The sequence below is a fragment of the Leucoraja erinacea genome, chromosome 1, assembly GCF_028641065.1.
Source record: "Leucoraja erinacea ecotype New England chromosome 1, Leri_hhj_1, whole genome shotgun sequence".
NCBI classification, from domain to species: Eukaryota; Metazoa; Chordata; class Chondrichthyes; order Rajiformes; family Rajidae; genus Leucoraja; species Leucoraja erinaceus.
In genome coordinates this window covers 167,118,576-167,144,697 of record NC_073377.1, presented here as the reverse complement: position 1 = coordinate 167,144,697, position 26,122 = coordinate 167,118,576, and the positions used below count along the sequence as shown (strand labels likewise).

Genomic DNA, 26,122 nt, shown 5'->3' with positions numbered 1-26,122 from the left:
TCAATTAATCTTAACATTTCAAACATTTACAGACTTTTCTGCTAAAAAATTATTAAAACATAAAAATATCAACAAAAGTAAATTCAAGAATTGTTGGCAAAGCATAGTGCACTTGGGGCTCTGTGGATAATATTATGTTCATTGTAAAATCCTCCCACATAGGACAATTAATTGTGTCTGTTTTGGCCCCGTGTTCTGTTCTTTTCTGGTATTTGCATTAGAAGGTTCTAATTAGAATGTCCAACTCCAGAGATGATATCACAATATCGAAGCAGACTACATAACGCTGAGGAGCTTTGCACTTATGGGGGTGACTTCAGTTTAAGGTTGTCTCAAGAGAATTTAAAATCTTATCAGTGTTATTGACGATGGTACACTAGATTGAAATTTTGGATTTCATGATTAAAACGCATCACCGGTTCCACGCTCCCCTCCATTGAGTCTGTCCCCGCCCAAGCGCTGTCTGAGGGTTTTCAGCATCGCCAAGGACTGCTCCATCACCCCAACCATGGACTGTTTCTCCAGCTTTTTTGTGTACCTTCGGGAGGCACTACAGGTCTCTGCCGTTTGCCGAACCAGCACTTGGGGCTCGTGGAACAGCTCCTTTTCGGCGGCTGTCACTCTACTAAACAACGTACCTCGGTGACTGCCAATCACCACCCCCCCCCCCGGACACTTATTATTTTTTTTTTATTCAAATCGTTTGCTATGTCGCTCTTCAAGGGAGATGCTACTTATGGGGGTGACTTCAGTTTAAGGTTGTCTCAAGAGAATTTAAAATCTTATCAGTGTTATTGACGATGGTAGACTAGAGTGAAATTTTGGATTTCATGATTAAAAACTTCATGTGCCTTTTATTTAATATCCCACAACATAAAATGCAAGTTGAACTCTTGATATTTAATTTGATTTTTTTTTTTTTTTTTTTTTAAATAAAAAGAGCTTGTGTTTATGATTGGCAGCTGGTAATGGTGCACAGAGTTGGGCTTCATTTGTTACTATACAGAATTACTCATATTATTTTGAACGACTGATTGGGAGCCATACATCTTAAAATACGACTTAAGAACTTGAAACATCACATGAAAGTATTTGGCCCAAACATACATCAATATTAACTTACTTTTATATGCTAGTAATGGAACTGAACTGCATCAAATATTCATAAACATAAATTATTGCATACCAAGCCAACAATCAGCAAAAAGTATCTTCCTTTTGGTTCCTGGTAACCCACAATGATTGGTTCGTTACTTGATACAAGGTATTTATATGGAAATACTTCATGCCATATGACCAGCTGAGCAATCCGTTTCTCTGCTGCTAGGGGTAGTAAGCAATAATGTTGGCAATAAAGTGCAATGTCAAGGAGGTCATCTTTGGGCAAATGATTGCCAATCAAATAACCCTTAAAAATAGAATGGAGAAAATCAGAATAAGGATAAGAAAGAATTGCCATAAAAATCAAAGGTCATTGATTAACAATAGTTTTAAAAGGCAATTGACAATTTTCCTGCACCACAGTATATAACACTTCTGCAAGTTGTACAAATTGTTCACTATACAAGTTGCATCTTTTCTTTCTTTAACTGCAAACACTTCCATTTTAAACTTGCATAACTGAGGCTAACCAACATTTCTGAAGCTCAATTCTGGAGTTAGACGTCTGTCAAAACTTAAATATGATTATCGTAAACGTGTAAGGTTTACATCACGCGAGACACCGATTTAACTTTAAATTTCATTTTAAGCATTTTCAACAGGACCTTAATCTTTGATAAGCTGTCAATTAAAACACTTGCTTGGATCCTTTCCCCCCTCCATGTTCCTCTGTTCCATCTCTTTACCCCTTACAATGTTTTCACTACACATTCTGATCTTACCTATTCTGACCTACAAACTACCATTCAACAGACACCTCAACATCATTCCCGAACAACTGAGAATGTTGAAAACACTCAGATCAGACAGCATTTGCATCACCCACTGAGCCTTTCCAGCATGAGGGCGCCCAGACGTCAGGCATTCATTTGGTTAGAGTTCAATGATACTTTATTGTCACATGGACCTAGGTACAGCAACATTCTTGGTTTTACATATAATCCGTTAAATCATACAGCACTTGAGGACCAAAAAACTTATTATGTTACTGTTTTTTTTGAAAGGCAACCAAATAGTGAGAGAAATGGATGAAATTTGCAGGGGAATTACAATAACATGCAAAAGATGTAGCATGATGTATTTAGCGATTTTGAAATATTCAAATACTGTTCATAACACTCTATTATGCAGCAAATTTTGTTCCATTGTATATCAAATGCTTAATGAACAGGAATTTCAATATTGAAATACTGTTCATAACACTATTTTGCAGTAAATTTTGTTCCATTGTATACCAAATATTTAATGAACAAGGATTTCAATATTAGTTTTGTTCCGCTCTTTATATTCCATTCTGCTCAACCTCCCCCTTCTAGGAATGTGCATGGATTGTGACATTTGTGAACATCCAAATTGAAGGGGGGGTGGGAGGAGTAATATATACATGTATAAGCATTCATAATATAACTTTTTGATTTGAAACGATGATGATTTGGCAGGGATAGTGTCCTTCCTTGTTCCCTCCCTTCCAGTTTATTGTCACATCTCGGGTGCTGTCTGTGCAGAGTATGCACATTCTCCCTGTGACCCTGTGGATTTCCTCCAGGTGCTCAGGCTTCCCCCCACATCCCAAAAATGTGCGGGTTTGTAGGTTAATTGGCCTCTGTTAATTTCACCTAGTGTGTAGGACATAGAACTAGTGTGAATGGGTGATTGATGCTCGGCATGGACACGGTGGGCCAAAGGGCCTGTTTCCATGCTGCATCTCAAACTAAACATAGAAACGTAGAAAATAGGTGCAGGAGTAGGCCATTCGGCCCTTCGAGCCTGCACCGCCATTCAATATGATCATGGCTGATCATCCAACTCAGTATCCCGTACCTGCCTTCTCTCCATACCCCCTAATCCCTTTAGCCACAAGGGCCACATCTAACTCTCTCTTAAATATAGCCAATGAACTGGCCTCAACTACCTTCTGTGGCAGAGAATTCCAGAGATTCACCACTCTCTCTGTGTGAAAAATGTTTTTTTCATCTCGGTCCTAAAAGATTTCCCCCTTATCCTTAAACTGTGACCCCTTGTTCTGGACTTCTCCAACATCGGGACCAATCTTCCTGCATCTAGCCTGTCCAACCCCTTAAGAATTTTGGAAGTTTCTATAAGATCCCCCCTCAAGCTTCTAAATTCTAGCAAGTACAAGCCGACAAACTAAACGTAATATTGTTGTGCAGGCTTCAAGACACAGTTTGATACTTTTCCTCGTCTTGTCTTTTAAGATCAATAACTAGCCTCACCTTGAAGAACAAACAGGAGCCCAGTATCACATATAATCGTTGCATATCATAATAATCTTCAGACTGAAATGAGAACAACAAGATTAATTAGGCTCTTGGTCACCACTGATTCGATAACAAACAGCATGTCGGCAACAGAATAAATAGAATACATTTGCATGATTTAGTTTTATTTTGAAGATTAGCATCATAAATAATTCATTTCTGAGCAGCAGATAAACGGTAAGGTTTAGAAAATTACTCTCTTCAATATATTTTAGAGAGTCATAGGAATATGCAATATGGAAACGGGTCCTTTGGCCAACAGGTCTTCCCAGATATTATCTCCCCAGGTTCCACCACTCACCTGCACACACAAAGGTAATTTAACGCAATCAAATAACCCATTAATCTGCATGTCACTGAAATGTGGGGGAAAAGGATCACCTGGATGAAACCCACATGGTCAGAGAAACAAGAGACTGCAGATGCTGAAATCCTGAGCAAAAAAACAAGTCCAGGGGGAACGCCAGGAGGAACTCTGTGGGTCAGCCAGTATTTGTGAAGGGAAATAGATACACTATGTTTTCAGACTAATGTCTGAAGGTGGTCCTGACCCAAAATGTCATCTGTCCATTCCCCTCCATAAATGATGCCCGCTTCGATTTGTGACTCCAGCATTTGATTTTTTGGGCACAGGGAGAAATTGCAAACTCCATGTCAACAGCAGAGGAGTTCAGGATTGAATCTGGGTTACTAGAGCTGTAAGGCATCATGTGAAATATTGCATTAACTGGAAAAATAGACAGATTGATAATAATCCTCATGAAACATTATTTTTATGCTAGTTTGAAAATGGACACCACTGTTGCTGCCAACACCATTGCCTAGAACACGATCTACTACATTTGATAGTATGATTACTGTAACACTTGGAAAAGTCCTTTGAAGATTGAGATATTCAATTTTTGATGTTCACAGAACAGCACCATCAGGTTTTCCTGCATAATTCAATGCAGTCTTACTTTATTAATTTACTGAGCTATTACCATTTCTTGCAGCTGGTGGTATTTAGTCCAGTGATCTCACATCAACTTTTAAAGTCACAATATATGCGACATTTAACTATTCATTCCAAAGAGGAAGAAAGATTCTAAGGGGAGCAAGAGGCAACCGTGGCTGACAAGGGAAGTTAAGGGGCCGTCCCACTTGGGCGACCTAATTGGCGAGTTTAGAAGAGTTTGAAAAAATGACATGTTGAAGACCTCCTTCGACTATGTAGAAGACCTTCGCCCTCCTTCGACTATGTTGAAGACCAGCTTCGATTAGCTACGACTAAATTCGGGAAAATTGGACACCGAATAGTGGAGAGTGAAGACGATCTCCTTCGACCTCCCTTCGACTATGATGACCATTATCTACGACTACCCTTGATTACCTACGACTAACATGCCGACCTAATACGACTAAATCTACAAGTAAAAAAAGTATCAATTTTTTCCATGGCGACCTTTTTTTACTCGCTGGCATTTTTTAACATATTGAAAAAAACGCCGTGCCCTAGCTGAGGCCTCGAGTACGTGGAGACCACTCTTGAGCATGAAGGAGAGTTACGAAGACCTCCTACGACCTTGAGTGGACCATGCTGTGAGTATGAGTCGAGGGCAAACTCGCCAGAACTGGCGGATTAGATCGCCCAAGTGGAACAGGCCCTTTAGGGATGGAATAAAACTAAAACAAAAGGTGTATAACTTAGCAAAGACTAGCAGGTGGCCAAAGGATTGGGAAACTTTCAAAGGACAACAGAAGGTAACAAAAAGGGAAATATGGGGCGAAAAGATGAAGTACAAGGGCAAACTGGCCAAGAAAATAAAGAAGGATAGTAAACTCTTAAGGTATGTTAAGATGATTAGTAAAGACAAATGTGGATCCCTTGAAGGTAAAAACTGGTTAAATTATTATGGGGAACAAGGAAATGGCAGAAGAGTTGAACAGGTACTTTGGTTCTGTCTTCACTAAGGAAGACACAAACAATCTCCCAGATGTACTAGAGGACAGAAGATCTAAGGAGACAGAGGAGCCGAAAGAAATTTGCATCAGACGAGAAATAGTATTGGGTAGACTGATGGGACTGAAGGCTGATAAATCCCCAGGGCCTGATGGTCTGCATCCCAGGGTACTCAAAGAGGATGCTCTAGAAATCGTGGGCTCATTGGTGATCATTTTCCAATGTTCCATAGATACAGCATCAGTTCCTGTGGATTGGAGGGTAGCTAATATTATCCCACTTTTCAAGAAAGGAGCGAGAGAGAAAACGGGGAATTATAGACCAGTTAGCCTGTCATGGGTGGTGGGAAAGATGCTGGAGTCAATTATTAAAGAAGTAATAATGGCACATTTGGATAGCAGTAAAAGGATTGGTCCAAGTCAGCATGGATTTATGAAGGGGAAATCCTGCTTGATTAATCTTCTGGGATTTTTTGAGGATGTGACAAGTAAAATGGATGAAGGAGAGCCAGTGGATGTAGTGTATTTGGATTTTCAGAAAGCCTTTGATAAGATCCCACACAAGAGATTAGTGGGCAAATTAGAGCAAATTAGTTGGGATAGGGTATTGACATGGATAGAGAATTGGTTGGCAGACAGGAAACAAAGAGTAGGAATAAACGGGCCGCTTTCAGAATGGAAGGCAGTGGCGAGTGGAGTGCCGCAAGGCTCTGTGCTGGGGCCGCAACTATTTACAATATATATTAATGATTTAGATGATGGAATTAAAAGTAACACTAGCAAATTTACAGATGACACAAAGCTGGGTGGCAGTGTAAACTGTGAAGAGGATGTTAGGAGGTTGCAGGGTGACTTGGACAGGTTGACCGAGTGAGCAGATGCAGTATAATGTAGATAAATGTGAGGTTATCCACTTTGGCGGCAACAACAAGGAGGCAGATTGTTATCTCAAAGTTGTCAGATTAGGAAAAAGGGAAGTGCAACAAGACCTGGGTGTTCTTGTACACCAGTCACTGAAAGTAAACATGCAGGTACAGTAGGCAGTGAAGAAAGCTAATGCCATGTTGGCCTTCATAACAAGAGGATTTGAGTATAGGAGTAAAGAGGTCCTTCTGCAGTTGTACAGGGCTCTGGTGAGACCTCATCTGGAGTATTGTGTACAGTTTTGGTCTCCTAATTTGAGGAAGGCCATCCTTGCTATTGAGGCAGTGCAGCGTAGGTTCAGGGATTGATCCCCAGGGTGGCGAGACTGTCATATGAGGAAAGATTGAAAAGACTGGGCTTGTATTCACTGGAATTTGGAAGGATGAGAGGTAATCTTATGGAAACGTTATATATTTATAAAAGGACTGTACAAGCTAGATGCAGAAAAAATGTTCCCAATGCTGGGAGAGTCCAGAACCAGGGGGCACAATCTAAGAATAAAGGGAATGCCATTTAAAACTGAGATGAGATAAAACTTTTTCACCCAGAGAGTTGTGAATTTGTGGAATTCTCTGCCACATTGGCAGTAGAAGCCAATTCACTGGATGAATTTAAACGAGAGTTAGATGGAGCTCTGGGGGCTAGCGGAATCAAGGTATATGGGGAGAAGGCAGGCACGGGGTACTGATTGTGGTTGATCAGTCATAATCACAATGAATGGCGGTGCTGGCTCGAAGGGCCAAATGGCCTCCTCCAGGACCTATTTTCTTGTTAATATATGCAGCATTTTTCCAGTCACAGGGCATAGTTACTACTTAATGGATAGATAATGCAATAAACAAATAACTTTAATAAAAACAGAAATTGCTGGAAATACTCAGGTCACGGCAGATCTGTGAGAAGAGAAACAGGTTGAAGACCTTTGTCAGAACAATTCTGACATAAGGGTCATCGCCCTGATAGTGTTCATTCTATTTCTCTTCCCACAAATGCAGCTTCACCTGCTGAGTAGTTCCAACAGTTGCTGTTTGCTTTTAGATTTCCAGCATCTTCCGTTTCTGTTTTAATTATCTTTTACTGTAGTTACTTATGTTTACCTGAGCCCTAAAGTTCTGAATGCTATGCAAATATGGCATCTGCTTTCCTACTTACACTAAATATATGATTTTTTAATGATATTAATACAAATGTAAACTAAATGGTGATTTTCTAACCACTAACACATCACACTAATCTTCTATCAAATAGCCCATGAGACCACTTTTTTAAAATTAAGTTATGAATGTAAATATCATCAATTAGTTTTATTTCAAATACAATCCAGGGCAGGCATGCATGTGATGATGATCTAGTGCTGTGAACTTTTGTGGTGTTCTTACCAATTCTCCAAAGTCTGCTGATTCTAGATCACTCAGTGTGGTATCAATGTCCATCTGAAATTAAAATAATTAGAGTAAGAAAACAAAATACCAACTTTAATTATATTTTTAAAAGTCAGTTACATTCCATTAATTACATAAAAAACCTGATTGTTTAACATAAATTTAAAGGGAAAAAAAACCCCAATATTTTAAATGGCTACAGAGATATTGGGTTTTTTTTTTTTTTTTTTAAACTGTTTCGCTGCAGATTATTATTCTGCATTGACAAAATACAACCCCATATCAAACATCTATCGCCAGATTAATATTTAATAGATCACTGTAATCAGTTACCCATCTCACTGAAACCCTAATACATGGGCAAGTACAGTTACTCAAGGAAAAAAAAGAACATTTAAATACAGGATGAAGCAGGTCAGATAACCAGCTGCTGTTGAGCAAACTCAGCAAACAGAAAAATTGAGTGAGACATTATGGGTTGCTGTTCTAAATTATTAAGTGGAAGACCCCAGCTAGTTAGGGGGTATGCATCCAAAGGTTGCTTCAAAAAAACAACATGGAAGATAAAAAGGTTGAAATATAGTGACTGGAATAAAGTAGAAAATAAACAGAGAAACATGGAAGACAGGTGCAGGAGTAGGCCATTCGTCCCTTCGAGCCAGCACCGCCATTCAATATGATCATGGCTGATCATCCAAAATCAGTTCCTGCTTTTTCCCCCATATACCTTGATTTTGTTAGCTCCAAGAGTTAAATCTAACTAACTCGTGAAAACATCCAGTGAATTGGCCTCCTCTGCCTTCTGTGGCAGAGAATTCCACAGATTCACATCTTTCTTGGTGAAACATTTTTTCCTCATCTCAGTCCTAAATGGCCTACCCCTTATTCTTAAAATAATTCAACATTAGATTGGCCTATGAACCTTTGATATAATCTTCAATTTTTATCAAAGCATTAATTCTTAGAAATGCCAAGAGTATTAATATTGGACAAAAAGCATGACTGATAATTACATAATGTAACTCCACTTTTTAAGAGAGGGAGAACGAAAACGGGGCGTTATAGACCAGTTAGTCTTACATCAGTAGTGGGAAAGATGCTCGAGTCAATTATTAAAGATGTAATAGCAGCTCAATTGAAAAGCAGTGACAGGATCGGTCAAAGTCAGCATGGATTTATGAAGGGGAAATCATGTTTGACTAATCTGGAATTTTTTTGAGGATGTAACAAGTAGAATGGATAAGGGAGAATCAGTGGATGTGGTGTATCTGGACTTTCAAAAAGTCTTTGACAGGGTCCCACACAAGAGATTAATGTGCAAAATTAGAGCACGTACAATTGGGGGTAAGGTATTGACATGGATAGAGAACTGGTTGGAAGACAGAAAGCAAACAGTAAGAATTAACGGGTCCTTTTCAGAATGACAAGCAGTGACTAGTGGAGTGCCACAAGGCTTGGTGCTGGGACCCCAGTTATTTACAAAGATATTAACGATTTAGATGAGGGAATTAAATGTAACACTTCCAAATTTACGTAGGACACAAAGTTGGGCGGCAGTGTGAGCTGCGAGGAGGATGCTGTGAAGCTGCAGGGTGACTTGGATAGGTTGGATGCATGGCAGATGCAGCATAATGTGCGTAAATGTGAGGTTATCCACTTTGGTGGCAAGAACAGGAAGACAGGTTATTATCTGAATGGTGTCATATTAGGAAAAGGGGAGGTGCAACAAGACCTGGGTGTGCTTGTACATCAGTCACTGAAAGTAAGCATGCAGATACACAGGCAGTGAAGAAAGCTAATGGCATTTTGGCCTTCATTGCGAGAGGATTTGAGTTAGGAGCAAGGAGGTCCTACTGCAGTTGTACAGGGCCCTGGTGAGATTTTAGTCTAATTTGAGGAAGGACATTATTACTATTGAGGGAGTGCAGCGTAGGTTCACCAGGTTAATTCACAGGATGGCGGGACTGACATATGATGAAAGAATAGGTCGACTGGGCTTGTAGTGAGTTAGATTTAGCTCTTAGGGCCAAAGGAATCAAGGGATATGGGGAAAAAGCAGGGACGGGGTACTGATTTTAGATGATCAGCCATGATCATATTGAATGGCGGTGCTGGCTCAAAGGGCAGTTTCCAAACAGTCCCCGATAAAGTTTATGATAAGTAATTTAGCCTAAAAAAGTATGTTATTCAAAGATAATTTTAAAATTCTGACCACATTGACAAATGGCATCATTTCTAGAAATTCTGTTTCTTAACATCAGGTGTGTCCTTTATCTATGCTCTTGACTTCCCGGTCAATATTCCACCATTTGAGGATCCAAGCTGCGGGAATACACCTCCCAAAGGCTACAGCAGTAGCTATACATATTGTTAGCATTCCAGGAAGCGAATTCTCCTCAGTCACATTGTTTGAACCTATTCTCATTGTCCTGCCTAAGGGCACTACTCTGTCCCATGAAACCTTCTGGCCTGTTTCTAATGCCTGCCAAAAGAAAACATGAGAAGGCGATTTTCTGAGTTTTGGTCAGTCAAGTAAATGTTTAAACTTATTTTTTGTGGTATTCTTTAAATTACAAGGTATGGGTAAGCTTGATGCAGCTTTGAGGAATGTCCCTGCAATTAGATATTTCATGGCATCATTCTTCGGGTAGGGTGATGGAACTGCATTGTTGGCCTATTCCAATTCATTTCTTGAAGACCAGTAAATTATTATTTTATGCAAATTGTTATTACTCATTAGATTTGATCTAGAAATCCTGGACATTTGTCAAAGACTATCTGGTCACTTTATATTGAATATACCCCAAACCAGAACTAAAACCAACCTTAATATTTGCAAACTTTAGTGTTTTGGGGAAACAGTTGAAGCCTGAAATTAATTAGATTGTTCTTCACTCTCGGGTAGATAAACTGAACGGTCTCTTTCTGTGACACTATGATTCTAAAGGGATGAAATACGAATAATTCTTTTTCACTGTATTCTAACCCATGTTCTTATTAGAAATTAAAGTCTGAGCTATTGTCCATTCTGTAAAACCCACACTAAAAATGTCTGAAGATTCTATCCTTCCTAATCTTAATATTACCCGATATGAAATGTACTTAAGGCAGTTTTCATGAGATGATTATGCCTTAACCAATCTCAGACGGAGAAACATATTTCCAATGCAAGGTTTTCTCAGCTATCACAAAATTCCTACTTCATTATTGATACAGAAAAGAACAGCAGGTTCTGTTATACTTTTGTAATTCAACGTTCAATTAATATTTCCTAATAGTGATTTACAAAAAGTCTTCAACATTGATTTAACAAAAATTCTAACTGTAGAATTTAGACTTTAGAAATGCAGAGTAGAAACAGGCCCTATGGACCAACGAGTCCAGGCTGACCCTGTACACTAACACCATCTTACATACTAGGGACAATTTACAATTTTTACTGAAGCCAATTAACCTACAAACCTGTATGTATTTGAAGTGTGGGAAGAAACCGGAGCACCCAAACAAAACCAACGCGGTCACAGGGAGAATGTACAAACTCCATACAGACAGCACCCATAGTCAGGATTGAACTCTGGTGCTGTAAGGCAGCAACTCTACCACTGCACCACTGTGCCGCCCTGCACTTTCCTCTTGCATTCTTGTTTTATTTTTTTAAATGCAACCAATAAAATCTTCATAAATTAATTGTGAATTTGTTATTCAAAATCCCCAAAGAACTTGTTACCTCACAATAAGTTGTATAATATAAACAATTATAGCTAACTTTCAGGATAGGAAACAGAAGTTTATGAGAATATGCATTTGAAGGGGAAGACAAGTTGTACAATAAGAAAGCTGTGGAAGTTTTCTGCATAGGATACAGTTAATTGACTATGAACATGTTTAATATACCTTAATATCCTGGGGTAATGTAAGCCAGCAAACTCCAGGCAGACTGTCTAAAAACAAAGCTGTTGAACAACGGTAAAACTGGGGAGTGGGACTGGTACTACAGTTTAACTTTGCCGGTTGAATAGCTCGTTGGAAGTACAGATTGAAAAAGCGGTCTAATCGAGGACCGTTCTCCATCTTGCAAAAGGCACTGGAAGAGGACAAGATCATTTGAATTAAAGAAATTGAATTGGATATTATTTTCATAACTGTTTAAAATTTAAAAACAAAACACCCCAGAATTTAGCTTACAGTTATGCACAATATTAAGTATCAGAAGTTGCTTAGACATCATTTTAAATTTCAGTTTAATGTAATTAAAGGAAATATCCATGCCATTTGTTAATTTGACTGGAGCGCCAAGTAATTATAATATCAAAAGCACATCTATGTTTAGTTTAGTGATACAGCGATGTAGGGGCAATTTACAGAACCCAATTAGCAAACCTGCACGTATTTCAAATGTGGGAGGAAACCCGAGCACCCATAGAAAACCCATGCGATCACAGTGAAAACATACAAACTCCATACAGACAGCACCCATTGTCATGGTCAGTCCCAAACGCTGGCGCTGAAAGGCTGCAACTCTACCACTGTGTCTTTACAATTATGAATTCAACATTAATTTACTTTTGCAGGTACTTCTGTAATTTTGTTAGTCTGACAATTATTGATGCAATCATCAAAAAGAAAATTAAACAATAAAGGAGAGAATTTATGAAGTTTAGGTGTGCCAAAAGGTCAATCATTATTACAGATGTCCTTGTACGTTTAATTAATTTTCTTCACTCAATATGGTTTCCCAATTCTTCTATTCTTTATGTCAACAGGGTTTTGATGACCATGGAATTTCCAAAAGCACACTATCATTTTTTATGCCATTGTCATGTTCAACCAGGCTACATGCATCCTGCTAAACTTCAAATGAAGTTGATGATCTATGTCATTTTCATTAAAAACATCCCCTCTATAAAACTGACCATCTTAGTTTTTACATTACTGTATGCATTGCTCATGCTATTACGGATGCCATGTCACCTCTCAGCCTCATAGAATCCCCTTATTGTTCACAGGCATTGACTTAAAACCAGCTTTCCAAAACCTTTTCTTGACCAGGTCCATTTATTAATCACCCCCCAACTTCACTGATCTACACCAGCTCTTGATACGTATAATACAAAGTTTAAATTCTATTGTTTTATCATTAGGTGATTTTAATCCTTTTGTTCACACCTCTAATTTTTCTAGCTCTTCAACCCCAAACAAAACTCCAATGTGAATCACTTAATATGTTCCCTTGTTTTGCCCCATCATTGGTTGTTTATAGGTCTTGTGCTTTGAAATTCCCTCTAACCTTTGTTACACTTCTGCTTCATGATCTACCTTAAACATTCTTTAAGCAAAAGAATACTTATGAGGAGTTTTTGTTATTCCACTGACATTTTAACGTTGGTGAATTGGCATTCATTTTTTATTGATGCCTGGAGTATTTTTTTTAATTTCAGGGCACTATAAAATGTGAGTCTTGCAACATTTTCAGATACGTTCAGTTCCTGAAATTACAAAAGTTTGCTTTGGAGCAATCATATTCCTCTTTGGGCATCGGTGTACAAAAATAGCAAACTTGCTCGTTTATAGCATCATTTACAAACCGGGGATCTCCTAAAATGCTTTGCAGCAATGAAGATCCTTTTGAAGTGTGACTGCTGTTGAGATGTAGGTTTTGCAGAAAAAAATCCTAAAAGCAAGGCTGCGCACACACACGTAGAAACTAGGTGCAGGAGTAGGCCATTCGGCCCTTTGAGCCTGCACCGCCATTCAATATGATCATGGCTGATCATCCAACTCAGTATCCTGTACCTGCCTTCTCTCCATACTCCCTGATCACTTTAGCCACAAGGGCCACATCTAACTCCCTCTTAAATATAGCCAATTGACTGGCCTCAACTACATTCGGTGGCAGAGAATTCCACACATTCACCACTCTCTGTGTGAAAAATGTTTTTCTCATCTCGGTCCTAAAAGATTTTCCTCTTATCCTTAAACTGTGACCCCTTGTTCTGGACTTCCCCAACATCGGGAATAATCTTCCTGCATCTAGCCTGTCCAACCCCCTAAGAATTTTGTAAGTTCCTATAAGACCCCCCCTTAATCTTCTAAATTCTAGCGAGTACAAGCCGAGTCTATCCAGTCTTTCTTCATATGAAAGTCCTGCCATCCCAGGAATCAGTCTGGTGAACCTTCTCTGTACTCCCTCTATGGCAAGAATGTCTTTCCTCAGATTAGGAGACCAAAACTGTACGCAATACTCCAGGTGTGGTCTCACCAAGACCCTGTACAACTGCAGTAGAACTTCCCTGCTCATATACTCAAATCCTTTTGCTATGAAGCAAGTTGATTTAGTGACATTGGTTGGGGTTAATTATTGGACAAGACATGGGGAGAAATCCCCATCTCTTCTTCAAAACATCTCATTGGATTTTCAAATTCCATCAGAGCACACACACAGTGCTTCTGTGGCACCAGCAATGATCGAGTATTCTCAGTGCTGCGTGGATGATGGGTTTAGGTCTCTGGCATGGAACTCGAACCCACAACATCCTGACTTGGAAATGTCAGTGATATCACAAAACCAAGAATAACACTTATGATAGCCACTGTACTCCAAAATGGTCCAACTTAGCTTTTCTAGAGCATAAATATAGATTTATATTGGTAAATAGTATTTATATAACAGCATTAATGATAACACTGATGTATAATACAGATTAAGAAAGACACTTTACATATTGCCTGGTCCTCAAATCCAAATTCAGCTGGTTTCAATTTTACTGAAACAATTAGCATAAGTATTTAAGCACACATTATTTTCCCACATCTGGGAGACTCAATGCTCAAAGGCTTTGAACAAGCTAACCGGAGCAGGTTAAAATATCTCCTATCAAGTTGATGATTTTTTACACATTGATAAGAAAGCATCTCTCACATCAAGAGAGTACTGAAGTTATCATCAGTTTGTGGATGCAAATTGAACCATTTACTCTTAATTCATTGTTTGTAAAGACTATTCTTTAGTACTTACCTATCCAGCGAGTTGTACATGTACTGTAAGGTTCTCACAAGATTCTTGATCATATTTCTTAGCTGTGGAAGAGGAACCCTTTGGAAGAGAGAATAGTTTATTTTTAAATGACCATGTTCCCGACTGATTTCTCTTCCAAGAATGTTTATATTATATTAATATCAAAATTGATTTGTTTTACCTTTCAGCTGGTAGTCCTATGAGCAGTAGGTTGCTACCTTCCTTCCAATATCCTATATTAATAAGTTTCCCATTCAGCAACAATGTGGTACTGCCCAAGAGAAGTGCAAATAAATTATTAAAACAAACATCTCATTTATTTGTGGCTTTCTGTGTGTTGATTTTCATCCACAATATACATAAACAACAAGGACATGCCCAAATGGTGGACAGCAAAAGACTAATCAGTCGGTTCATGAAGTTAATTCTATATGTCTGCGAGTCCAATACATAACATTAAAGGACTTCTGACTTCTTAGGTTCCCTGCAGTAAAAAACTGCTTGATGTTTTCCATCAGCTCTCTTTGACGTTACTTTCTTATCAGGCCTGCAGGCAAATGTTGAAAGATACTAATTTGTTATTTTACCCCCGGTGCCATGCAAACTATCTTTTATGTAACAACTGAAAAACTCTGCTGAGTAATATACTCTTGGAAGGAATTGAAAAATGCACAAGTAAAAATAAGCCCCTTGTAACTCTTTTGATAGTTCATTATTGGTTCATATAAAACAAGTAAGCCAACAGCATGCACCGTCTAATATATTCACGTGTTACAAATAGATGAGCAGTTGAAATAACCACTTAATATGGCAGTTGAAATAACTGCTTAATATTACATTACGTTTAAAAAATATATATATATATACACACAGACGCTATGAGGCGAAAAATCTGCAGAGGAACACATTTGCACTTCAACTCAGCCAAATTAACTGATAGAGGGATCTTGACCCACCATCTACCTCATCGGAAACCCTTGGACTACATTTAATTGGACTTTACCTTCACAAAACATATTCTCTTTATCCTGTATCTGTTCACTATGGATGGCTTGATTGCAATCCTTAGTCTTTCTGCTGACTGGATAGCACGCAACAAAAAAGCTTTTCACTACCTCAGTATACATGGCAATAAAACTAAACTAAAACTAGACCACCCAATACAAATAATTTGTTTACTACATATCAAACAGGATTGTGTCATTTTTGATCAGAAGATCAGTGATATTATAGTTCCCACATTCTAAAAAGTAAAATGTTTTGGTCACCTGATAATTTGTCCCCCAGTTATATTCTCCAGCATATCACAGAGGGTTAGAAATATTCCCCGAACATTTTTCAACTTTTGTGATGCATCAGACATTGGATAATAGTAAAATATTTCTTGCTATGATAAAATAAGAAAAAAAACCACATCATTATAGTTAAATAAAGCATTCTAAGCAACTTTCAAATATGATTCAATTTCAGTTATAGAAATCTTACACTTGCATAAATGTTCATGAACAACCAAATAGGCAAAGACAGACACAAAATGCTGGAGTTACTCAGATGGTCAAAGCTGCTGCAGCTATAGCATAAACCAGCATCTACAGTTGCTTTTTATTAACCAAATAAGCAAGATCAGTTACAAAGAAAGACGCCACAAATAGCACAATGTCATTAACCAGACAATTGATCATTGAGATACAAGTTAATGGATAAATACTGGACAAAACACCAAAAATAATTCTGGGTATTCACTGAACAGTGTCCTAATATCTTTTATATTGATCTGTGCAAATGTTTAATGTTTTGTTTATAGGGACAATGCATATTAATTAACATTTTGCATGTAAATATGCGAGATTGTAGCTAATCAGCAGCTAATTTCCGTCTCTAGTCCCAGGCAAAGGTAGGTGAAGTGTCTTGCCCAAGGACACACGACAGTACACACTCCAAGTAGGATTCGAACCGACCACCTTCAGGTTGCCAGCCGAACACTTAGCCCATTGCACCATCTGTCGCAAGGAGACAAATCATCCCGAGGGCCTGATTGGACCCCTTCACGTCCCCCTGTGTGTGCACAGTGGCCCCGGTATGGGCCGGGAAATTCCCCAAAATTATTTCATTTCCCTAAAATTACCCGAAGACAACCACAATTTCCCAAATTTCGGGTAATTTCCTTCAAAGTGGAAACACTGGTCAACCGGCGACAGGTACCGGCGACTGAATTGTACTCGGTTGTCGCCAACGTTGTTAGTCGTAGCGTGTCGTGGATGGATTTAGGTTGACTTTGGTTGTCGTAGGTTGTCGCCTGTGTGGTCGTAGTTGGACGTCCTAATGGGTCGCCGGTGGTTGATAGCTTGCTGTCGACTAGGTGGTAGGTTGTCGTAACTTGTCGTAGACATTGTCGTACAGGGGTCCAGTCGCCGCTTCTTCACCGACTTGCTACGACTGACAGTCACCGGCAGTCACCGAAAAAAATCGCCTAAGTGGGACAGGCCGTTAAGATTAAGGGCATCTGGTTCTGGGGATGTACCACTGTTTGAGTCTGCTTTACCTTACCTTAATGTTGATATATTGCTGCACCGGATTCAGTTAGTTTTCTTGAGGTGTGTGATATTACCTCTCCCTCTGATGTACTTCCTCTGCTGGAAATACTCTGCAAAGTAGCTATTCAATAAGTCTGATAATTTATAATTAATATCAGTCTGCAGTGGTCCACATTGTTCCTGATTACCATTATTTATAAATGAACATCAAAAAAAGTTTAATTTCAGACTTCCTTGGTTGTAACTCTTCAAGTCTTCCCCAGTTTTTGTATTTTTGCGTGTTATTTTTCTCCTGTTTGGGTGTTTTGCCAAATGGTGGTCTTTCCCTGTTGTAAGAACCGGCATCATAATCACAGCAAATCCTCTTTCAAAGACTTCCACTATTCTACTGCGATTTTACTCAGGGTTGGACATTTCCTCCCTGGGAAAAACATTATGAGAGTCTACCCTAACTATACATCTCATAATTTTACATACTTCAATCAAGTCTCCCCTCAACCTCTGGCGTTCCAGAGAATGCAATGCAAGTTTATCCAACTTCTCCTTATAGCTGAAACCATCTAATCCAAGCAGCATTCTGATAAAACCTTCTCTGCTCCCTCTCCAAAACATCCACATACTTCCAGTAATGGGGGTAACCAGAACTGCACACAATACTCCACATGCAGCCAAACCAAAGTCTTATAGAGCTGCACCATGACTTCCTGACTTTTTTACTCAACTCCCCTAGCAATGAAGGCAACTATACCAAATGCCTTATTTACTACTCTATCCACTTGTGCTGCCACCTTCAGTGAGATATGAATTTGGACTCCCAGATCCCCCAGCACAACAATGCTGTTAAAAGTCTTGCCATTAACTATATACATACAACTTTGCAATTGCAAACCTCACACTTGCTCCTATTAAACAGCAACTGCCATTTATCTGCCCATTTCACAGCTGATCTGTATCCTGTTATATCTTTGATGTCTTCCTCACTGCCTGCAACTTTTTCAAATTTGGTGTTGTCAGCAAACATACTCACCAACCCATCTATATACATTTATGAATTTACATATTACAAACAGCAGATCCCTGCGGAACTCTACTAGTCAGATCTTCAACCTGAAAATCTACCTTCCACCACAACCTTCCGAATGCTATGAATAAGCCAGTTCGAAATCCATATGACCAAGTCATCGTGAATCTCGATCTTCTGGATCAGTCTTTCACGAGGGAAATTATCAAAAGCCCTGCTAAAATCCATGCACACAACATTCACCGCCCTCATTTCTTCAATCTCCTCCTCAAAAAACGTACTCGTTAGTAAGACACGACTTGCTGCGTGCAAAGCCGTGCTGGCTAAACCTAATTAGTCCACTCTCTTCCAAAATACAGTTGCCCAATTTTCCACAGATAATCTATCTCCTTGAATGGAAGTTATCTCTTGCTTAAATCTGGAACCTCATAAGCTGCTTCACGATTGCCTTCTGTGCACTCTGGCTGACAATGGTGATTGCAGGCCATCATTGTGGATTAGTAGTGACTACTCCATGTGCTACAACTACCTGGATCTGAAGGTCAGTCTCATCACTTCCCCCTGGATGTGTTGACAATTGCATTCTCCCATTCTTGGTACTGCTGAGTAATCTCTGGGCTGGGGAGAGATGTGTAGCCAAACAAATAATCCTCATAGCAGCTACTTCACATTAATATACGGACAGTCCATTGCTAAATTTGTTCAAGGATCCCGATACAACAGTGGGGAGAGCACGTGTGCACGCACGTCCTGGCAAAAGGCAGGAATTTGCACTATGTCTCAGCACAGAGAGAACCCATGTCTCAACGTATATGTTATGGTGACCCATATTATTCCGATTCCAATCAGACGTTACATGGACTGCACATCAAGCACTAAATATTCAGGGATTAATCTAATCTAATATGAACAAAAGCTCAGAAATGTAGTGTTTGTTTTTTTAAAATCAAGAGCATTATTCCAATACATTGTTTACTCAGCTCTGTTAATATATAGGTGTAAAGGGGCTGTCCCACTGCGGCGACCTAATCCGCGAGCTCAGAAGAGTTTGCCCTCGACTCATACTCGCAGCATGGTCGATACGAGATCGTAGGAGGTCTTTGTAACTTTCCTTCATGCTCGAGACTAGTCCCCGCCTACTCGAGGCCCCAGCTAGGTCGCGGCATATTTTTCAACATGCTAAAAAATACCAGCGAGTAAAGAAAGGTCGCCATGGAAAAATATCAATATATTTTTTACTCGTAGGTTTAGTGGATGTATGTAGCAGTAGGTCGGCATGTTATTCATAGGTAATCGAGGGTAATCGAAAATAGTTGTAGATAGTCTTCAACATAGTCGAAGGGAGGTGGAAGGAGGTCTTCACTAGTCTTCACTCTCCACTATTTGGTGTCCAATTTTTCCCGAAGCTAGTCTTCAACATAGTCGAAGGAGGTCGAAGGAGGTCTTCTACATAGTCGAAGGAGGTCTTCAACACGACACTTTTTCAAACTCTCCTAAACTCTTCCAAACTCGCCAATTAGGTCGCCGCAGTGGGACAGCCCCTTAATGCTGCTACCCGAGTTGTTCTACGGCAATGCATATCTAAGCATCTTATGAAAACTCCATATTCTGCATACATAATCATAGAATGGCTTTTCATCAAGCTTTCATTAGACAGAAAAGTTCAATGTAGCCTTTTCCGCTATACTGTGCTTCTTTAATAGACACAAAATGCTGGAGTAACTCAGTGTGACAGGCAGCATCTCTGGAGAGAATGAATGGGTAGTTTCGGGTCGAGACCCTTCTTCACACTGATGTCAGGGGAGTGGGAGGTACATAGATAAGGAAGTGTAGAGATAAGGAAAAGTTAGGTGTGAAAAAAGGAAAGGGAATGGAAATCAAGGAAAATGTAGAATAGATCATTGTTAGTTGGGAGAAGGTAACAACAAAGCAAAGAGATATAAAATGTAGTCGGCGACAGGAGTACTGGGAAGGGGAGACGATGGAGAGAGAGGGAAACCAAGAATTACTTGAAGTTAGAGAAGTCCTTGTTCATACCGCTGGGGTGTTTGTGGTTTGGGTGGGAAGGGACAAGTTGACCAGGGAGTTGCAGAGGGAACGGCCTCTGTGGAAAGCGGAGGACATGGGGAGATGTGGCTAGTGCTGGGATCCCATTGGAGGTGGCGAAAATGTCGGAGGTTTCTTTAATGTCAATATTTTATTTTTCAATTAAATTTAAAGAAAATCATCCAAAATGTTTTCACCAAATTCTCAATTCCAGGTCCAAAGTGGGAAATCATAGCAGCTTTCCAGATCATTATGAAGGAAAACAAAAATCAAAGAATAAGCAGGTTTTCGATAAATAAATTTGAATATTTGGGGAAAATAAATACTACTTGAATTGGTATACGCAGCTTTCCTCAAAGAACTTCACGTCAATAAATGTTTTAAATGTAGGAAAACATCTTCAATCTGTTGCTGCAAGGGGTGAAAGGGTGGTTGCAGTATAATGCAGATAAATGTGAAGTTATCCACTTTGGTGGCAAAACAGGAAAGTAGACTATTATCTGATGAGTGGCTCACTGCCTGAAAGTAGGCATACAGGTGCAGCAGGCAGTGAAGAAAGCGAATGGTATGTTAAAAGCATTCATAGCAAAGGATTTGAGTATAGGAGCAGGGAGGTTCTACTGCAGTTGTACATGGTCTTGGTGAGACCACACCTGGAGTATTGCGTACAGTTTTGGTCTCCTAATCTGAGGAAAGACATTCTTGCCATAGAGGGAGTACAGAGAAGGTTCACCAGACTGATTCCAGGGATGTCAGGAATTTCATATGAAGAAAGACTGGATAGACTCGGCTTGTACTCGCTAGAATTTAAAAGATTGAGGGGGGATCTTATAGAAACTTACAAAATTCTTAAGGGGTTGGACAGGCTAGATGCAGGAAGATTGTTCCAGATGTTGGGGATGGCCAGAACAAGGGGTCACAGTTTAAGGATAAGGGGGAAATCTTTTAGGACCGAGATGAGAAAACCATTTTTCACATAGAGAGTGGTGAATGTGTGGAACTCTGCCACAGAAGACAGTTGAGGCCAGTTCATTGGCTATATTTAAGAGGAAGTTAGATGTGGCCCTTGTGGCTAAAGGGATTACGGGGTACAGAGAGAAGACAGGTACAGGATACTGAGTTGGATGATCAGCCATGATCATATTGAATGGTGGTGCAGGCTCGAAGGGCCGAATGGCCTACTCCTGCACCTATTTTCTAAGTTTCTATTTAAGAATAGAACTATTTTCTATTTACTATTTTCCCAGAGGAACTGGAGATGAGGTGTCAAAGTTCATCTCTTTTGTTCTTTTCACCATGCAGCAGCTGAATGACAGCATTTATTTAGCCTTAGTTTACACTTCTAATGTGGCCAAAAGAGCCTGTGGGGTGCAGTTTGTAAATATGAAAGAAACACACGACACTCTTTCATGAAGAATTTCGAAAAAGTTCTGAAAATAAGGAGGAATTTTGAGACACCAAGTATGTACAGTTCATCTTTCCCTTTTATTTTCCAAATACTTCAACAGGCAGAATTATGGTGTGAAATACTTCGTTTATTCAGTGATTAAAAGAAAAACAGAGGGATTCGAATTGTTTTGCTTCTTGGAGAGCTTTTTGTGAGCGATTCTCTCTATACCCATGACTACAAAGCCAGACCTAGCTCCACGCCAAATTTAAATTTGCCGACAATACACCCATTGTTGGACAAATAATAGGTAATGATAAGTTGGGGTACAGGAGAGAGAGAGATAAATAATTTGATTTAGTGGTGCTACGTCAATAATCCTGCTCTCAATATTCACAAGATAAAGAGATGATTGTTGACTTCGGGAAGGAAAAGCCAGGGTCTGTGATTCTCTCTTCAATGGTGCGTTGCAGGGGAGAGTCAACAGCTTGATGTTCTTGGGCATGCACATCTCTGATGAACTGCCTGGGCCCAGCACATTGATGAGCTTTTTATTGTGATTGTATCAATGTCTTTACTTCCTTAAAAACTTGAGAATTGGCATGTCGCCCAATACTCTATCAAACTTCCACAGATGTACGGTGGAGAGCACACTGAATAGTTGCATCATGTTTGAAACATATAAGATTATTAAGGATTTGGACACGCTCGAGGCAGTGAAACATGTTCCCGATGTTGGGGGAGTCCAGAACCAGGGGCCACAGTTTAAGAATAAGGGGCAAGCCATTTAGAACGGAGACGAGGAAACACGTTTTCCACACAGAGGGTTGTGAGTCTGGAATTCTCTGCCTCAGAGGGCAGTGGAGGCAGGCTCTCTGGATGCTTTCAAGAGAGCTAGACAGAGCTCTTAAAGGTAGCGGAGTCAAGGGATAGGGCGAGAAGGCAGGAACGGTGGATTTAAAAGAGAAATTCTATGACTTCATGACCATGGCTCTAAAAACTGATTGTTAATAAAATATTATCAATATATTTGAGCATTAATGTATCAAGAGTCAAGAGTCAAGAGTCAATTTAATTGTCATTTGGACCCCTGGAGGTCCAAACGAAATGCCGTTTCTGCAGCCATACATTACACACAAATAGATCCCAGACACAACATAATTACATTTAACATAAACATCCATCACATAGCTGTGATGGAAGGCCAAATAAACTTATCTCTCCACTGCACTCTCTCCCCCCCAATGTCAGAGTCAAAGTCATAGCCCCCGGCTGGCGATGGCGATTGTCCCGCGGCCATTAAAGCCACGCCGGGTGGTGCGAGGTCGCACACCGGGTCTTGATGTTGGAGCCCCCGGCGTGCGCTCGCAGAGTCCGCAGCCATTCCAGCCGCGCGGGGCAGTGATGTAGGCCCCGCTCCAGGAGCTCTTCGACCCCGCAACTCGGGCGGGAGAAGTTGCCGTTGCAGAAGCCCCGAAAAGCGGTCTCCCTCCAGGGAGCCGCGGGCTCCTGGTGCCGCCGTCCACAGACCTGCCGTTGGAGCCTCCGACTCTCCGGCAGCAGCAGCAGCAGCAGCAGCAGCAGCGCTCCACCACCGCTCCACCCGCTCCGGACTCGGCCAGCTCCGCGACGGCAACGGTGAGTCGACACCTGAGTCCCCGGTCTCTTCCTGTTGGAGGCCGCTCCTCGTTGCGGCCTCAACGACACCCGAGACCAGACGAGAAAAGTTCCGGTCTCCAGTGCAGGGAGAGATTCAAAAAGTTACAATTGTTCATAGCAAAGGACATTTAAAGTGAAATTGATGTTGATAAAAAGATAAATTATCTTATACTTTTATTATGCTACTTTCGCACCAATAATTAAGCATTCATTTTTGCACATGACTACATTATTGCTAATTTTGTGCTGGAAAATATCAAAATATATTGTTTAGTAGGAGCCAACATCATCGATAAAGAATTAATAGGCCAGGGTGGTGTTAAACATGCTCAGGAAGGTCTGGAGCTCAAACACATTTCAATCAACACCAAAATACGCATCTTTAACTCAAATGTGAAACGGGTGATGCTGTATGGATCAGAGAGACATGGAAAACAACAAAAACACACTACAAACAGGCTGCTAACATTCACTAACACCTGCCTTAGGAGAATACTTAACATCTGGTGGGGAGACAAAGTAAGCAATGTGGACCGATGGAAAAGAACAAGCCAGAAGCCCATTGACTTAAAAATTCAAAGGAGAAAATGGAGTTGGATTGGACACACCCTCAGGAAACCTGCCACAAACATCACCTGGCCTGCCCTGAAATGGAACCCCCAAGGAAAAAGGAAAAAAATGTCTGAGAGTGGGCTCAACTGGGGAGATCTCGAAAGAACTGCCAACAACCGAGTGAGGTGGAGAACATTTGCCAATGGCCTATACTCCCTAGAGGAGCAAAGGGCTTAAGAAGAAGATTGTCGATATATTTATCAATAAATAATTTGTTCATATACACTGAAATAATTCCATAAAACACTATTCCATTCTTTTTTGAAAGACACTAATATAAGAATCATTGACATACCTCTTCCTTAGAGTTTTCAGATTCCATCTTTAACGTTAAATACATTGCAATATGAGAAATGTTGCCGATATCCATTTGGAAACCCGCTCCGTCTTGACCCCATAAAAGTTTCACCAGATTGGTACCACTGGAAGCTGGTCTATCATGTTCTAAAGACATATCAGTTTGTCCTTGATCATGGCTTAAGGTTTCAAATGTGAGTTTTACCTGTTAAGAGTTATATTAAAGAAAGGTTACAATTGTTCATAGCAAAGGAAATTTAAAGTGAAATTGATGTTGATAAAAAGATAAATTATCTTATACTTTTATTTTTTTTAATTTAGTCACCAACAATATTTCCAATTGTGGACATTACAAAATGTAACAGCAAAGGTTATTTGGCACAAATTTTGATTTTCCCTTTGCTGAGGATTGAGTAATCATTAATTTGCTGCCATTAACTGCCTTAATTAAAAATATAGCAATATATACATGTAGCATTTATTCATAAACAAACATTGAGTTTTATGATGCATTAAGCCCCTGTCCCACATGGGCGACCTCCACCGCGACCTCTGGCGAGTTTGCCCGCGACCCATAGTCGCAGCAAGGTCACCACGAGGTTGTTAGTCACTCTCCTTCATGCTCGAGAGTGGTCACCGCGTAGTCGAGGTTTCAGCTAGGTCGCGGCGTATTTTTCAAGATGTTAAACATTGACGGCGACTAAAAATAGGTCGGGACAAAAATAGGGAAAAATCGATATTTTTTAGTCGTAGGTCTAGTGGAAGCCGGAGGTAGTAGGTCGTAATGCAGTCAAAGGTGGTCGAAGGTAATAGCTCCGGGGTGAAAAAAAGGACAGTGGAAAAGAAAGGTGATTTAAACAGCAGAACATCACCTCTGTCACTCCAGGGCATGTTCATTCATAGCTGGAGAGTTTTTTGGAGAGGAGACTGTTTTAGAGATGGCACCAAAAAGGCAGCAGCGCAGGGGGAGGGCACACCCTCAAAAACACCTGCCATGCAGGTGATGCCCACCCAGGAGGTGATGCCACAGGAGGTGATAGTGCAGGAGGAGGTAGCCCTGCATGAGAGACCCCTGGAGGAGGAGACCAGAGTGGTAGTACATGTCCCCACCACCACCCCATCCTTCACTGCCTCATTTGAAGGCAGCAAAGCAGTCCTTTCTCCTGTGTGTGACACAGCATCACAGGCAGATGCCCCATTGGTGGTGAGGCAGGGCTGGAGGAAGGTTATACTCTACACCTTCACCAGGCAGCAAGAGGGGGACCTTGAGGAATGGTTCCAGCAGAATGCCATCCTGTACGAAAAGGAAAATGAGGGGTACATGGACAGGGACAAGAGTGGCACGCTTGCCATCCACTGCCCCACATGTGTGCTTAAAGTTCCATCTTTTGTCAAAGCCCAGCGCCACTCTCATCCAGTCATCTGGTGTTCAGGTGAATATAAATGCATATTTTAGGATCAACGCAAGTTTTACCTAAATAATTTAAACACACCTTATTTATTTATGCAAAAGATATTCTTATATGTTTTCCAAATTGGTAAAGCAATTAATGAGTCCAAATATTTGTACAGATTGTCAGGTCATTTAAGAAACAAGCACTAACCTCATAAGCATTAAACAAATTGAAATGTAATCTGCCAACGAGAAAGACCATCAAATTTAAATCCAGGTTGATAGTAATGCTTTAGCAGGAATGTAAAATAATCTAGGCCCTAGAGTATTAATTACATTCATAATATGTCCCGCTTTCGTTATCCAATCATTCAATTTCTATGATGGTATTACTGATAAACAATAACCCACATATGACAATTAATTTATCCATGAAAGGGTTGAATTTTCAAAGTTCATTAAACCCTTAAA

General features: G+C 40.1%; 1 protein-coding gene across 5 annotated transcripts in view; it reads right to left on the bottom strand.

Moving 5' to 3' along the window:
- intu (inturned planar cell polarity protein) overlaps positions 1 to 26,122 on the bottom strand; it is a 67,608-nt gene that overhangs the window by 13,173 nt on the left and 28,313 nt on the right. For all 5 annotated transcript variants that reach the window (XR_008724727.1, XR_008724726.1, XM_055647488.1 and 2 more), the window contains exons 4-11: positions 24,257 to 24,463; positions 15,971 to 16,089; positions 14,884 to 14,973; positions 14,703 to 14,780; positions 11,582 to 11,771; positions 7,685 to 7,738; positions 3,396 to 3,458; positions 1,187 to 1,408 (exon numbers count right to left, since the gene is read on the bottom strand). Coding sequence is in view for 3 of the 5 variants with exons in the window: in XM_055647488.1 (XP_055503463.1) it covers positions 1,187 to 1,408; positions 3,396 to 3,458; positions 7,685 to 7,738; positions 11,582 to 11,771; positions 14,703 to 14,780; positions 14,884 to 14,973; positions 15,971 to 16,089; positions 24,257 to 24,463 (1,023 nt within the window). In the remaining 2 variants the exon portion in view is untranslated. The remainder of the gene's footprint in view (positions 1 to 1,186; positions 1,409 to 3,395; positions 3,459 to 7,684; positions 7,739 to 11,581; positions 11,772 to 14,702; positions 14,781 to 14,883; positions 14,974 to 15,970; positions 16,090 to 24,256; positions 24,464 to 26,122) is intronic.